The sequence below is a fragment of the Zea mays genome, chromosome 5, assembly GCF_902167145.1.
Source record: "Zea mays cultivar B73 chromosome 5, Zm-B73-REFERENCE-NAM-5.0, whole genome shotgun sequence".
NCBI classification, from domain to species: domain Eukaryota; kingdom Viridiplantae; phylum Streptophyta; class Magnoliopsida; order Poales; family Poaceae; genus Zea; species Zea mays.
The window spans coordinates 1,842,527-1,856,243 of record NC_050100.1 but is presented as its reverse complement, the minus strand read 5'-3'; the positions used below and the strand labels follow the sequence as shown (position 1 = coordinate 1,856,243).

Below are 13,717 nucleotides of genomic sequence, written 5' to 3'. Positions count from 1 at the left end.
CCGATATCTATGTGATGGCTATTTTCTCTATTTGAGTATATATACCTATAAGTATTTTATTGAACACTAACCTTCATCTAATCTAATAGATAAAAGTGTCTTAGTCTCTTGGAACGTTCGGGTCTCGCTCATATCTCTTAACTCGTGAGTATAAAATACCCGATATAAACTTAGTCTAAAAACATAAACTTAGTCTTCAGCCATCCATCTCTTTTGACTATTTAACAATTTTTTAAACGAAAATGTTATATAAGGCTTAACAACTATTTGATAACCCTGTAAATAAATATTTAATGTGTTATCCAATTATTTATGATGTTCTTTAATAGATTATTAAATGATGCTAGAATTTTTATAATAGAATTTAGATGGATATATTTGACATTTGTATATTGTAGATATTTAATCTTTGTGTGTGTGGCTGATCTGACGGGTGACTCATACGGCCATACTCATATAAGTATAGGTATAGGAGTAAATCCATACCTAATAGTGCATATGTGTGACTCGACGAGGCTATTTTTCGTCGTGAATATAAGTATAAGATGGTAATATACAATGGATATTTATCTATTGGTTCTCTAGATGAGACTCCATCTATGTGGACAAAAAGACAACCACCGTTCGTTCGTTCGTTCGAAACAGTTTTTACTGTTTTTAAAGTGTTTTTTATCATTATATATTACACTAGTAGCAGTCCGAACCACTAGTATTGTTTTAATTGAAAGACTAGCTACCTCATGAATGAAGACAAAGAACAGCAACGACAGCCTTCAAGTCAAATATTGCCGCAGAGCTTGCGCTTTCGCCTTGATCCGACGAGGCATTGGATCCGATTGGCAATTGGCAATTCTCATAAATAGCATCACACCGTCAATTGGCATAAAGTCCTATGAGTAATTGCTGCGTGCGGCACCCATTTTATTTGTTTATTGCGCGCGCAAGATTGGCCGCAAAGGTCCACCTTCAGTCGAACTATACGGAACAAACCTTATTTTTACCCACATCTGTCGCTCACACCCGTACGCACGTATACCCAGCCACCGCACCCGCCCCACAGCTGCTGCCGAACCTGTCCTGCAGTTGTCGTGTATGGTACCCGTGCGTTCAAAAAAAATATTATACGAAGAACGAAGACAACCAATAAAAAATCTTTATATCTTTTGGTGGATAATTTACGTGTGGGTATTGTTGTGAGCCGTCACAACGCACGGTTAACCGTCTAATGATTTCTTTACATGACACTATTTTATGTAAACCCACACGCGCAGAGGGTGCGTGGAACCCACCATCATATCATATCATATCGCCATGGAGTGGCCGTCGGAGCTGTATGTGCTCCATCTCCATCATAAAATTCACATGAAGATGAGAAAGAAGATGCCGACGTACGGTTACATATATATACACGGCCGGATCAGCAGCAGGTGCATGCCACGCACGCAGTATAAAAAACCACTAGTAGTTGAATCGATTATCGATGGCAGTTCCAACCAGGACCACCGCGCCGGCCACTAGTAGAGATAGATAGATAAAGAACTTTGCTGCGTCCAACAGATCCCTGGAAACGGGGGAAGCGATCCAAGGGCAATGATCTTCGTGCTTAGTAAATTCCATCCTGTCATCATCATGTGCCTATACAAGGCTAAATGAACCGCGCATTCGACCTACAGTACTCCCATCAAAACACAAAGTTTTATGATTGGAGGGGAGCCCCTGGATCCGCCACTGATTGCTACAGTTTCTATATTTCACATGTGTAGACTTAGTTTGAATAAAACACAAAAAATATGTGTATTCTGTTGGGTGAGTGCAAATGTGAAGCCAACAAATAAGATCTGAACCCCTAACTTGTGTTTTTTTTTGTATAAAACAAGAAATGAAGGATGACACACGACGACTCTGAAACAAAAAAAAAAACTGTGGTGTAGAGATTAATGTAGCAGTGTGTCAGTGTGAGCGAGTATGTTGTATGCATGGGGGACGAAGCAATGCTGCCTATGAGCATATTCAATAGTTATGTAAACAACTCCCTAAATATGAATTTAAGAAATTTTTCTGGAAAATTCTTCTCCAACAGTTACGTAAAGCGGGTCCTTAAATTTACAAACTCACTACAAAATTCAATTCCATCCCTATATTTACCAACCACGTTGGGACTCCCTAAATCAACGATGGTTCTAAATCCATCGCGAAAACCATATTTCGGCCACTGTTTTCCGTCATCCCACTATCCCGTTGAGAACAAATCTATCTCGAGTGCTATGCGTTGTCTTCATGCCGTTGCCGCGGCGACCTTCTAGTCTTCCATCGATAACTTCAAACTTCCAAGACATTATGGAACGTTGTTGATGTGCTAGCTCAATTAAAAATAGAAAGTATGCTCACTTTTTTTTTGACGTGGATAATTTTAAAAATTAGCAACCAATAAGTAGAGAACTGTTGAGCACATACATTTTTTGTACTCCTTAGAGTGATTTAACAACTTCTTAAATCTATATTTCAGGGTGCTAAATTTACATAACTATTGGAGATGAGCTTCCCAAAAGTCTCTCCTAAATCAAGTTTTTTTTTTTTGGGAAAAACACAAAAACATGTATGCAACAGTTCTCTAAAACGCTCACAGACTTTTCATAGTCTTTAAAACTCCTTTATTTGTAGGGATTTGTTGGGCTCCCAGAAACAATCTACCGTTTTTAAGGATCTGTTGCAGAAAAGATCAAAATCAACTCCACTAATTTTGTAGATGTCCCTTAAAAACTGATTTATAAGGAGGTTGTAGGGAGCTCTGTGAGATGCTGTGGAGGCACGCAGAGTACGCGGTGTGACCTTGTCCTGTTTTGGTGGGCCACCGTCCAGGATGGATACATGGATATTATATTTTTGGCCTTTTGTTGGCTCCTGGATCTGGATAGACCAGACCAACTGCTGGCTGGACTGGAACATGTCTGCTGGTTTGCCGCTGACGTTATGGTACGTCCAGTCCACCAAGAAGCAACGACCAAGCATGCAGATGCAGGCAGGCGCCGCCGTCGGTGTTGGCCCGTGCAGTGGTGGCACGGCGGCGCTCCATAAACCGGCAGCAGGGCGGCATGCATGTGCTAGCTGTACGTGCTGCATGCATATGTGTGTGCGTGCACGACGACTGGACCGGACGGACACGGACCCCAGGGTCAGGTCTCGTCGCTGCAATGCATATGCATGCATCGCGCCGTCCCATCCCATGCACCCCGCCGCAACGAGCTGTAGCTGCAGCCTGCAGGCACAACAGAGACACGACACGACACAGCAGGCGGCCGGGCCGAATCGGCGTGCGCCTGGAGGATCACTGGTCACCGCTCCGTACACGTACACTGTTCGCGGCAGCCACTCATCGCACTGTGGACCATGGACTGCATCTGCTGGCTCGCGTCGACCCGGTGCGTGCAGTGCAGTGCATTCAAGTCCCTGCTACTGCTCTAGCGCTGCTCGCCGAGTACTCGCCATGTACTGCACGGCTAGGCTGACATGAATCAGCTGACATGCATAGCCTTTTCGGCATGCAGTTCGATGGACGGAACGGTAGCTAGGGTTAGGCTGACATGAATCAGCCGACGTGCATGCTGTGCCGTGCTGTGCTGCCAACAATAGCATGCATCGACATCGACCAACAAGACACTCCATATATATATCTGGGGTTAATTATTACGGGATAATCAACAAGACATTGTGAAGGAGATAAAAAAGCTCTCTAGATTATTCTATCTTCTCGAGCTTAGCTTAGCTTGACATGCATGCATGGCTAGCTCTAGCTTGTGGTCGATCGACCTAATAATCTTGCAGCAGATCATCGATGCCATGCATGAACCAACTAGGCAACTAGCAAAGCTAGCTACCTAGCTAGTAAAAAGAAAGGCAAGGAACGAAGCGACCAGTCTATGCGCGCATCATCATCACGGCTCGCCAACATACTACTATACTAACTGCACGTTAGCTAGAAAGTGTTGATCCAAAATCTTGCTGCAGATCGCAGTTAGCCAATGGCAGCCATCATGGAATCTCATCTCACCAAAAGCCGAGTCTCAAACAATCTATCTATATATATGCTGCCCATGCCCTGCCATGCATGCATGCATACCACATGCATGATTTGTGTCAAATGAGAGTGCCGAGCAGTGCAGTCTTTAGGCCATTTGGTTTCTTTAGGTCACTAAATTTTATTACCTCGTTTGGTTCGAGTGACTACATCTGACTAAAAAGCATTAATTGGTACAAATAACGACTGTATTACTCCTAATTAATTAGTAGATGTTTGCTGCACTAAGAAAGATGAGAGGACAAATGAGCTAAAAATCATACTTTAGTTCCTTTTAATCATTCCTTTGGTGACTAAAGAACTTAAGTTTAGTCATCTCAATTTATTCACCATGTTTGCTTATTCAGGGACTGCAGCCAGTTGTTTGGGCCGAAAGGCCTTGAAGCCCAAGTTGGCTCTGGCTGGCCACCATGGGCTAACGGCAATTAATTTAATCCTCACAGGTTTATTCATCCTGCAGATTCTTTCCTACCAAGTCCCTTATCTTACAGGCTTGTTGCTAGACAAGCCTATCCAACAACCAATTGGTAGCCTATTCTTGCATGAAGACTTGATAAAGGAAAAAAAAAAGATAACAATACAAATACGAAACCAATTGCATCGTAAGGTCAGATTCAGATCTATACTACCAACAGAACTCGACTCCTAGCCAAATCAGCAAAGCAACACTGCCATCTAAACTAAATCAGCAGCTGTCCACATTCCAACCACCTGAATCCTGATATGAACATCCATCTCACCAAGCATACCAATCGCCTGCCTGCCTGCCTGCTGTACGTAACCACACTACCACTACTCTACTCTGCCGCATCAGTTCCATCACGCAGCTACCGCTAGTCGAAACTGGACGACCGGCTCCAGTAGCCGTCGGCCGAGGTGCGCTCCGTGCTGCTGCAGCGCGACAGCGTGTCGTCCGCATCCACCCCGAGGAGCGCGAGGCTCAGGTGCGACTGCATGTTCAGGTCAGGTCCCGCCGCGATGGCCTCCTCGTCTGACCCGTCGAAGCTGGCCGACCTCGCCCAGCCCATCGTCTCGTCGTCCCCCTGGAGAAGTTTCAGGACCTGGATGTTTTGAGGGAAGGGGGGTCAGAGCTGTGCAACGCAATGAGTCCATTTTTCTTTACATGGAATTGCAAGCCCAGGACTGTTCTTACCAGTGACATCTCAGGTCGAGAGTGCCACGACGTCCTCGTGCAAAGCGAGGCCGCGAGCGTCATCCTCTCCATCTCATCGCAGTCGTAATCGTTCCCCAGAAACGGATCGACCAGGTGCTTGATCCCGCCACTGGACAGCAAAGGCTTCGCCTGTCACCGTGGATGACGAACGCTCCATGAGAACAGAACAGAACAAACAGATCAAGCAGATGCAGCTCTTATAAATATGCACGGCGACAGCGGCGGTCACAGTGCCCAACTGTACTTTAATATCATCAACATGTGCTTATTAAGTAACTACTACGTACTAACCAGCAATGCAGTTCCCTTCTTAATAGCACGCCACAGCAGCTCTCATAAGTAACAGACAGAGAGAATTATGAAAGGCACTCACCCAACCGACCAGGCTTTCTTGACCCTTCGCGCTCCCTGGTGTGATGGGCCTCCTTCCCGAAACAATCTCCAGCAGAACAACTCCGAATGCGTAGACGTCAATCTTCTCGTTGACCTCCCCGTGTGAAAAATACTCCGGCGCCATGTACCTGCACAAGAGTATCAAGTATGCTAGTAACCACTACAGATCTGGTGTTAGCTGCTAACATTCATAGAAAACCAGAGCTGCCCAGAGATGATACCGACCCAAAAGTCCCGGTGATGTCAGTACATGTTAGGTGGGGAGTCGAAGCCGACACTCGCTTTGCTAACCCGAAATCGCAGAGCTGAAAGTTTCCAAAAGGGAGTATGATGTCACCAGCCAGAATTAACATTGACAGCTGGTGTTACTAGTAGTCGCATCACTGCTTAGGTCAAGGTAAATAACTAATAGTGTGTTTGGTTTGAGGAATGAAGTGATCCATCTTCTCACTCCTCACTTTTTTATTTGGTTTGTGGAATAGAATGGGTTGATCCATCACCACCTCATTCCTTATAAGCTAATAATTAGTATATAGATGAGGAGTGTGTTGATTCCACCCAAATTGATGGAATGAACTTATGATGCATCACCAAAGTATAGAGTGATTCCACAAATCAAACACACTATAAATTAACCCACATGTCTCACATTGTTTTCCTCAATTTAAAAAATACTCCCTACATATATCTAGTGATCTAGATTGTGGGGTGCGTGAACTTGTGTCCTACTTATGGTTTCAGGCATCTGCAAACTTAATTTGGATAATTACCCGTGCCCCAAAATCCTCTGAAAGGAGGATATTTGAAGACTTAACATCTCCATGGATCACAGACTGGGTCACACCGCCGAGATGGAGAAATTCGAGTGCTCTTGCGATGTCAATTGCTATCTTAATTCTCCTCTCCCAGACAAGAAACTCTGTGCCATCATTCTTCCCTGAAGATCAAATTACAGTTACAGATAAGAGGCGAAATGCTAATGACTGAAGAGGTGGTTACATCTCGACGCTTACCATGAAGAGCTTTGTCCAAGCTCCCTCGGGGCATGTAATCATATGCCAACACAAGGTTGTAGTTCTCGAAGCTGAATCCCCTTAGTGCTACAATGTTCTCATGCTGCAAGCTGGTTACGGTCTCAACCTCCGTAACAAACTCGTGTATTGCATCAACCGAGGGTTTCAGAATCTTTATGGCAGCAAATGTTCCGCCATCAAGTTGTGCCTTGAAAACCTGGCTGGTTCCACCCTTCCCAATTAACATATCTGCATCACCATGAAATGAAGTTAAATTTGTGAGCCTGTTAGGACTCTCTCCAACAATAACCTGTAAAAGCACATGTCCGCTAAATATAGAGGTATATCAGATCCTTTATCCCTCCAACAATGGACTGTAAAAGGTCCTCTAAAATTTAGAGGATGGCATGTGTCCGCTACAATACAATTAGAGTCCGTACAGTCCTCTATCTATTGTGCTTATTTATTGTGCATGCTCGTCCACGTGCCCACGACTGGTAAAAAATAATATAGAATGTGAAATCTGTTAATAACATTGTTGATATAGAGGATGAAATTAGGGTACGTTGCTGGAGATGGAGAAGATATAGAGGACAAAATCTTTTAGACAGTGTTGTAAAGGACATAGAATATTGCTTTAGAGGGTGAAATTTAGGGGACGTTACTAGAGAGTCTTAAAATAAAAATTCATATACCAAAGTAACGCTGCTGTTAGAGGGAATTACCAGGTGAGTAGTTGGACGTCGCAAGCTTCAGTTCTTCATAAGAAAACATCCTACAAACTGAAGAATACTTCTCTCGCAGTGATTCCAGTTCACTTGGAGGCCATGCTACATCATAGAAAGCGAAAGAAAACATTGATTCTGGCTCAACAGCTGCAGTGGACTCAGTTTCAGAATCACAGTTCAGCCTTGGACTTGCACCCGGTTTCAGTGGTTTGCCATCTGGGTGGACCGAAGTGTATCGGCTCGGAAGTCTCATCGCCCATTGAACCATTGAGATCTTTGCCCATTCAAAAGATGAACTTCTTTGATGTCTAAAGATTCTTCTATGGAGGTGACAGCGGTCAGATCTCCCCTCTACCATCCGTCTCAGCGACATTGGGGAGCTCGAGGGTGTTTCAGCAGTTCGTGCGGTGTATTTCGGTGAGTCCTCAGCTTCTGTGGATACAGCAGAAGAACTCCTTTCGGTGGCAGTCATGCTAACCGAGCCATCCTTCTTAATAGGTGATGTCTCTGAGCTCAGATGGATATCGCTGGAGAAACTACTGCTACGCCTAACTGCACCTCTTATACCGGCAGAACGATTGGATCCCCCAGAATTCCTACCCGGTCGTCCAGTCCTCGGCAGCCGGCAGTACAGATCGCCATCTCCTTCCAGTGATGGATTGGCTGGTTTATCATCCTTTTGGCTCGCATTTGAACGCTTAGAATCACCAATGCTCCTGACTGAATGGCCATTCCTGGGTGGCAATAAGCAATATAGCTCCCCAGCCCCTTCAGATGGCAGATCCACTGAATCTTGGTCTTGCCTACTAGATGTACTTGCAACAGAACCGCTGCTTCTCTCAGGAAGAACACAGTAGAGCACACTGGCACCCTTACCTGGAAGCTCGGAAATCTCGTCTCCCTGTTTGACAGTTGACTCTTCAGCATTTGTACTAGAAGGATCTGCGTCGATCTCGACCTGATCCGTTGACAAATTCTCCAATTCACTTCCCTTGGTGCCAAAGTCACGCGTGGCGTCACCCTCACCGTCATCTTTATTTTCTTGTAAAGAAAGTGCGCCCCCTTTAGCCTGACGAGCTCGGAACGGCACTACGCAATACATCTCATCATCACCACACGGGAGAACTTCTGCCGAGACCTTACCTGGATGGACGCTCGACTCTCTCCGGAACTCAATCTTGCCATTGCTCACGGCGAGGACCGCACACTTCGCGGGCAGCTTCTTTGCGCAGTACTTTGCAACTGAGTGCGACGACCTGAAGGATGATGCAAATCACCATTTACAGCAAGGCAGAGCTAGAGGGGGGTAATGATAGGATGAGAAAAGCTTGAGATATATCTTCCATAGTGGAAAGCACTGAGCATCCAATGCCGATGGCACTTTATACTTACGAAATCGCACGCCTCTTCTTGGCGACGCCGAGGACAACCTTTGCGGCCCCGAACAGGCTGGCCTCACGAACTAGCGCCTTGCGCACCGACGAGTCCTTGCAAATCTTCAGGTTTAGATTGATCTACGCGCGCAACAGGATGAATAAGAAGTTACTACGGAGTACTACTAGTACCCAGATAAAAGAAAAAAAATATCAGGCGAATTCAGCACAGCGGCAAAGCCACGGGGAGAATGGGTAAAAGGACTTAATCTGGTACAGAAACGAAAGCCAACTTGTACTAGGGCATAGAAGGCAAGCCATAAATGAAGTGAAAATTGGATCTCTTTTGCACGATAAATGTAAAAAAGGTCAGGGCAAAATTTGGTCATTGTGCCAAAAAATTAACCAATCGTACGCGTGCGTGGAATGAGTATCCGGTAGCCCGTAGCCAAGCGCGAAATCAACCGAAAAATCGTGCATTTTGGCATGAAACACGGATGAATTGCATCGAACGAGCTTGGGTGAAAAAAAAACGAGAATCTTTTCAGAGTCAGCACACAGCAAGGAGGAGGATGTCGATAAGAAGTCAAGCAAAGCAAGGGTAAAGAACGAAATGGACGGAAGGGGAGGGAGGGAGCCAACAGCCAGGGCGAGGAGAGGCGCGGAGCGGCGACTACCTGCTTGAGGTTGCAGAAGCCCTCGTAGACGGCGAGCATGGCGTCGAAGTCGACCGCCTCGGCGGCGGACGGCGGCGCGACGTGGACGGCGACGACGCGGTCCAGGGGCGCGGCCACATTGACGAGCACCCAGGTGAGCAGCGCCCGGCTCTCGGCGTCCGCGCGCACGCCTACCAGCACTGTCCTCCCCTCCGCCTCCGCCTCCGCCTCCGCCTCCGCCTCCTCCTGAACGGCCGCGGCTGCGGCGGCGTCCATGGCCTCGGCCGCCCCCGACGACCCTTGCTCCTCCGTCTCCTCCCGCTGTTGCTGCGGCGGCGGTTTCTTCCTGGACGACACCTTCATCTGCGCGGCGTCGCTCGGCGACTCACAGGGAGGAGGCGGATGCGGATGCGGATGCTGCGGCGTGCGCGACCATGGGACTGTGCGTGTGTGTGTGAGAGAGAGAGAGAGGAGAGCGTCTCTCCCTCGGTCCCTCCCTCCTCCGCCTGTGAGAGGTCGGCGGCGGTTCGTGCCCGTTGCTTGCTGCCCGCCTGTCCGGTCTCTCTCTCTCCCTCTCCCTCCTCGGTCCTCCCTCTCGCAGCGCAGGCTGGCTTGCTTTGCTTGTGGCAGTTGTGCTGCTGCGGTTTCTCTCTCCAAGTCCCACCATTTGGGTTGCCAGCAACCGCTCTTTTCACACCGTCCCGTTGCGCATTTCGCCTGCCGCCCTTTTTCCTTCCCCCTCTCTTTTTCTCACACGGTGTGGAATCCGAGTTTTTTTTTACGTCAGGATTTGTTAACTTTCCCGCTTGTGTTCTTAATCCTGGAGATGCCCTAGTCTGTGACTGCGCCGGGCCAACAGACACCTGCCCTCTCTTCCCTTCCATTTCATCAAGCTCTGATTACCTCCTAGCAGTGCAAATTATTGGTACTAATTAATAATGCGGGGCAGTTAAGCCACCGATAATCTTCTGTGGCTCTGACAGGGAAGATGCTCAGCTGCTGCAATTCTGACAGGAACGGTCCTCGTCTTTCAATTGTTCTGGTCAAATCTGACGGGTGGACTAAACCCCAAGCTAATGGCGACGAAACGGTCGTAGCAGGTCTCCGCCGGTCTTCGTTCTCCCTCCTTTATTGGATGACCTCTGTTTGGAACTGAGCAGGAAGGTCATCAAACCTGTGAACACAACCCTCTGCTTTAGAACTCAAAATGGATCATATAAAATGACCATTTAATTAGCTTACGCTCTGCAAATTCTGTTTCATCTATACAATTTTAGAATTAAAAAATGTTATAAAATGTTTGTTTATCTTACGCTCTACCTCTCTGTGAAGTCATACAGGTTAGACGAAATGCTCGTGTCTCGTTAGCTCACTTGGTTCGTGGTTAGCTCGATCCGGCTTAGATCAGCTTGTTTGATTTTTTTTCACGAGCTAAGCTGACACCGTAGCTCGGTTTGTTAACGAGCTAGCTCGCGAGCTAAACGAGCTATCATATTTTAACAAAATGAAACTATATGCACATCTTTTACGCATCAATTGATGAATATGTTATATGTATGTGTGATGAGTTAAACTAATGATTGATGAACTGTGTCTATGTGTTAGATTGGTCTATGTAACTATGGTTGTGGGTTAAACTGATGAACATCTATGTGAATTGATTATGAATAAGAAATAAGTTATGTCAATTTGGTATTACATTTATATGATCTGTGTAACTATGAATATAATTATTATTTTCTATTGTTAAATTGGTTTAAAACTAACCTGGCGAAGGAACGGGCGAGAATGGTCTACGAAAAGACTGAATTATATACAGGTCTCTCTCATTATGACGGTTTACTTACAGCGACGTACAATTGGTTACTAAAAACGCATTCAACAACTAAAAGTCTTTAGCGATATATATATAATGATGGTCGTTGTAAATACAGTCGCAAAAGGCTCCAACATTGCCTTTGCAGCGAGGGCTTGCGCTATGCAGACTCTAGCTCCTGTGTGTCAAGATTCACGAAACAACAATAAGACCAACTTTTTGCTTATCAATTGCTGCTGTGTACGCTTCTAGAGATCGAGATGGCGACGTACAAGGCTCAGGCTGCAATCAGACGTACAAGAAGCTAATTTTTAAGTCCCATTCCGTTTGGTGGGACAACAGGCACAAGTTACGTTTACAAAAAAAAAAAAAAAACTGTAAGATTAAAAAAACATTTTTCTTATTATTTTGAATATATAGCTAGGCTTTGTCGATCGGTTATTATCGTACGTACTCATGAGTTCTGCCCCAAAAAACACTACAATTCTCACTTTCTGAAAGAGTGATAACAGTTTCAGTTTTGGGTCGCCTAGCTAGCTCTATATTGTGAAGCCCTAGCACTTTTTATGCCAAGTAAATTTGTTTTCTGTTTGCCGTATTTTATTTAAAAATGAACTAGTAAACGGTAAATATTGGAGAGTCCGAAGACACAAATGTCAATTTGTTCATATAAGACAGGTCAGAATCTAGAAAGTTTGACTAGTTAGTTCCATCACGGAAGGATTGCGATTATCGTATCCGAGATAGATAACTTTGAAGGTTTACTAAAATCTATAGAAAAGAACCAAATATGTACATCACAAAATATATTTTATATTAGATTAATTTATATAATTTAGTTGAGTTTAAAATGACTTGATTTTATAGCGGTAGTAGTCAAAGGTACGTAGGTAGGAACAAAATGTGTAGGGTCAGGTCAGACCGTCAGAGACAAACGGGAACCTGTGCAAGTAAAACCACTTGTCGGTACTGCATGCATAGGTGTAACGTGTTTGCGGTGTGCCCACGAACTACCACTGCAACTGCAACACGATTTTATTTTTGACGAGACGAGCGTTCCTTGTAGACAGCTGTGATGTTGTAAATTAAAACACTTGTGATGTATACAGGTTCGTTTCATCAATGATTGTGTTTAATCGCTTGTGATGTTGTAAATGTTTGGCTCGGTAACCTTTTCCTATATAGTGTATTTATTTTTTAGAGTGATCGTTCGTTGTACTTGGCATGGGAAAACCGCTTAATAACCTTTTTTAGCTAGCTAGCTAGCTAGCTGCTTTATTTTGAGCAAATAATTAATTGTACTGATAGTACGTACAGTACAGTACGTGTTTGGATCTAACAGTATTAATTTAAGCTGTTAGGTTGGATAGATCTACGGGTGATGTCTTGTGTCTCCCCTCAACCAAGTCATTGTACTCCTACTCCTGTTTAGGCCGGCCCAACAATCTTTAAAGAGGAGAGAGAGAGAGAGAGAGAGAGAGAGAGAGGACTCAACAACGCCATTAATGGTAAGCTGTGAGCTTTACAATTAGCAATGATATATCATCTAGTAGCTAGGCTTAGGGTTTGGGAACAAGATTGCTCAATTATTGTGTACCCTAATTAGTCCACACGCACACATATCTTGCTAACAATCACACATAAACATTCTTCCGTCTACAGGGTAGCGTGCTTGCAGCTAGCTAGTTACATTTTTCCGGAAGCCACCGTGCGTGCTTTCGTGTTTTCCCAGGGCCCTTTACAGCCATCAACCTCATGAATCTTTTAGATATACGATGCCTGTGGACATGGGCAGTGATGACTTTTAGGCTTCGCACAAGGTACATATCATAAACAAAATGCTGGCCCTGACCGTCATAGTCAGTGATGGATGGAGATGGAATAAAGCAGAGCAGTGGAAACGCATGCCCGAACCTGTTGCTGTTGGTGACTTTTTCCTCGCTTATGCTGACTGCCTGGCCGATCCAATCCAGCCAGCGTGCATGGATCCATTCCAGCTTTGCAAACAGAGGAACCAGATCTGCACAGGGCATACATTCATTCATTCACTGGCCTCTCCTCTCCTCCAAAGAAAGAGGAACCACTTCCTAAAATATTCAACAAGTTATAGAACATATCCCTTTCTTTAGCGTTGAGCATCCATTCCTCCAAGGCCCGGCCATTTCTTTGGAGCCCCCATTCGTTTCGTTTTCTATGATACCCACCAGGCCCCTCATATTCCTCTCTGCTCTCTGCTCTCTGCTAGGCGGCATAATACGGAGTATATAGTTTTCCCACTTCACCGTACGATACGTTGAGTTTGTGATTCAAATTCTGAAGAAGACGATCACATTGGCGAGCGAATTGAAGGCCCGTCGCCGGAAGACTTGGATCGTTCTCTACTCAGTTTAGGGTTTCACCTGTATAAATACACTTGTAATCCGCATGAGATAGCTATCTCAAGTGTAACCCTCCGGCGATCTGTAAACACCCGAAAAATAGTGAGATTG

At 45.2% G+C, this 13,717-nt stretch overlaps 1 protein-coding gene across 1 annotated transcript; it reads right to left on the bottom strand.

The window, feature by feature from the left end:
• Positions 1-4,625: 4,625 nt before the first annotated feature.
• Positions 4,626-10,196, bottom strand: LOC103625730 (putative protein kinase superfamily protein). Its single transcript, XM_035958914.1, is given in 9 exon segments — positions 4,626-5,141; positions 5,144-5,378; positions 5,623-5,770; positions 5,868-5,947; positions 6,413-6,579; positions 6,656-6,904; positions 7,381-8,639; positions 8,776-8,897; positions 9,434-10,196. Coding segments are annotated over 9 exon segments (2,835 nt in total). The 5' UTR covers positions 9,776-10,196; the 3' UTR covers positions 4,626-4,908.
• Between the last annotated feature and the right edge of the window lie 3,521 nt (positions 10,197-13,717).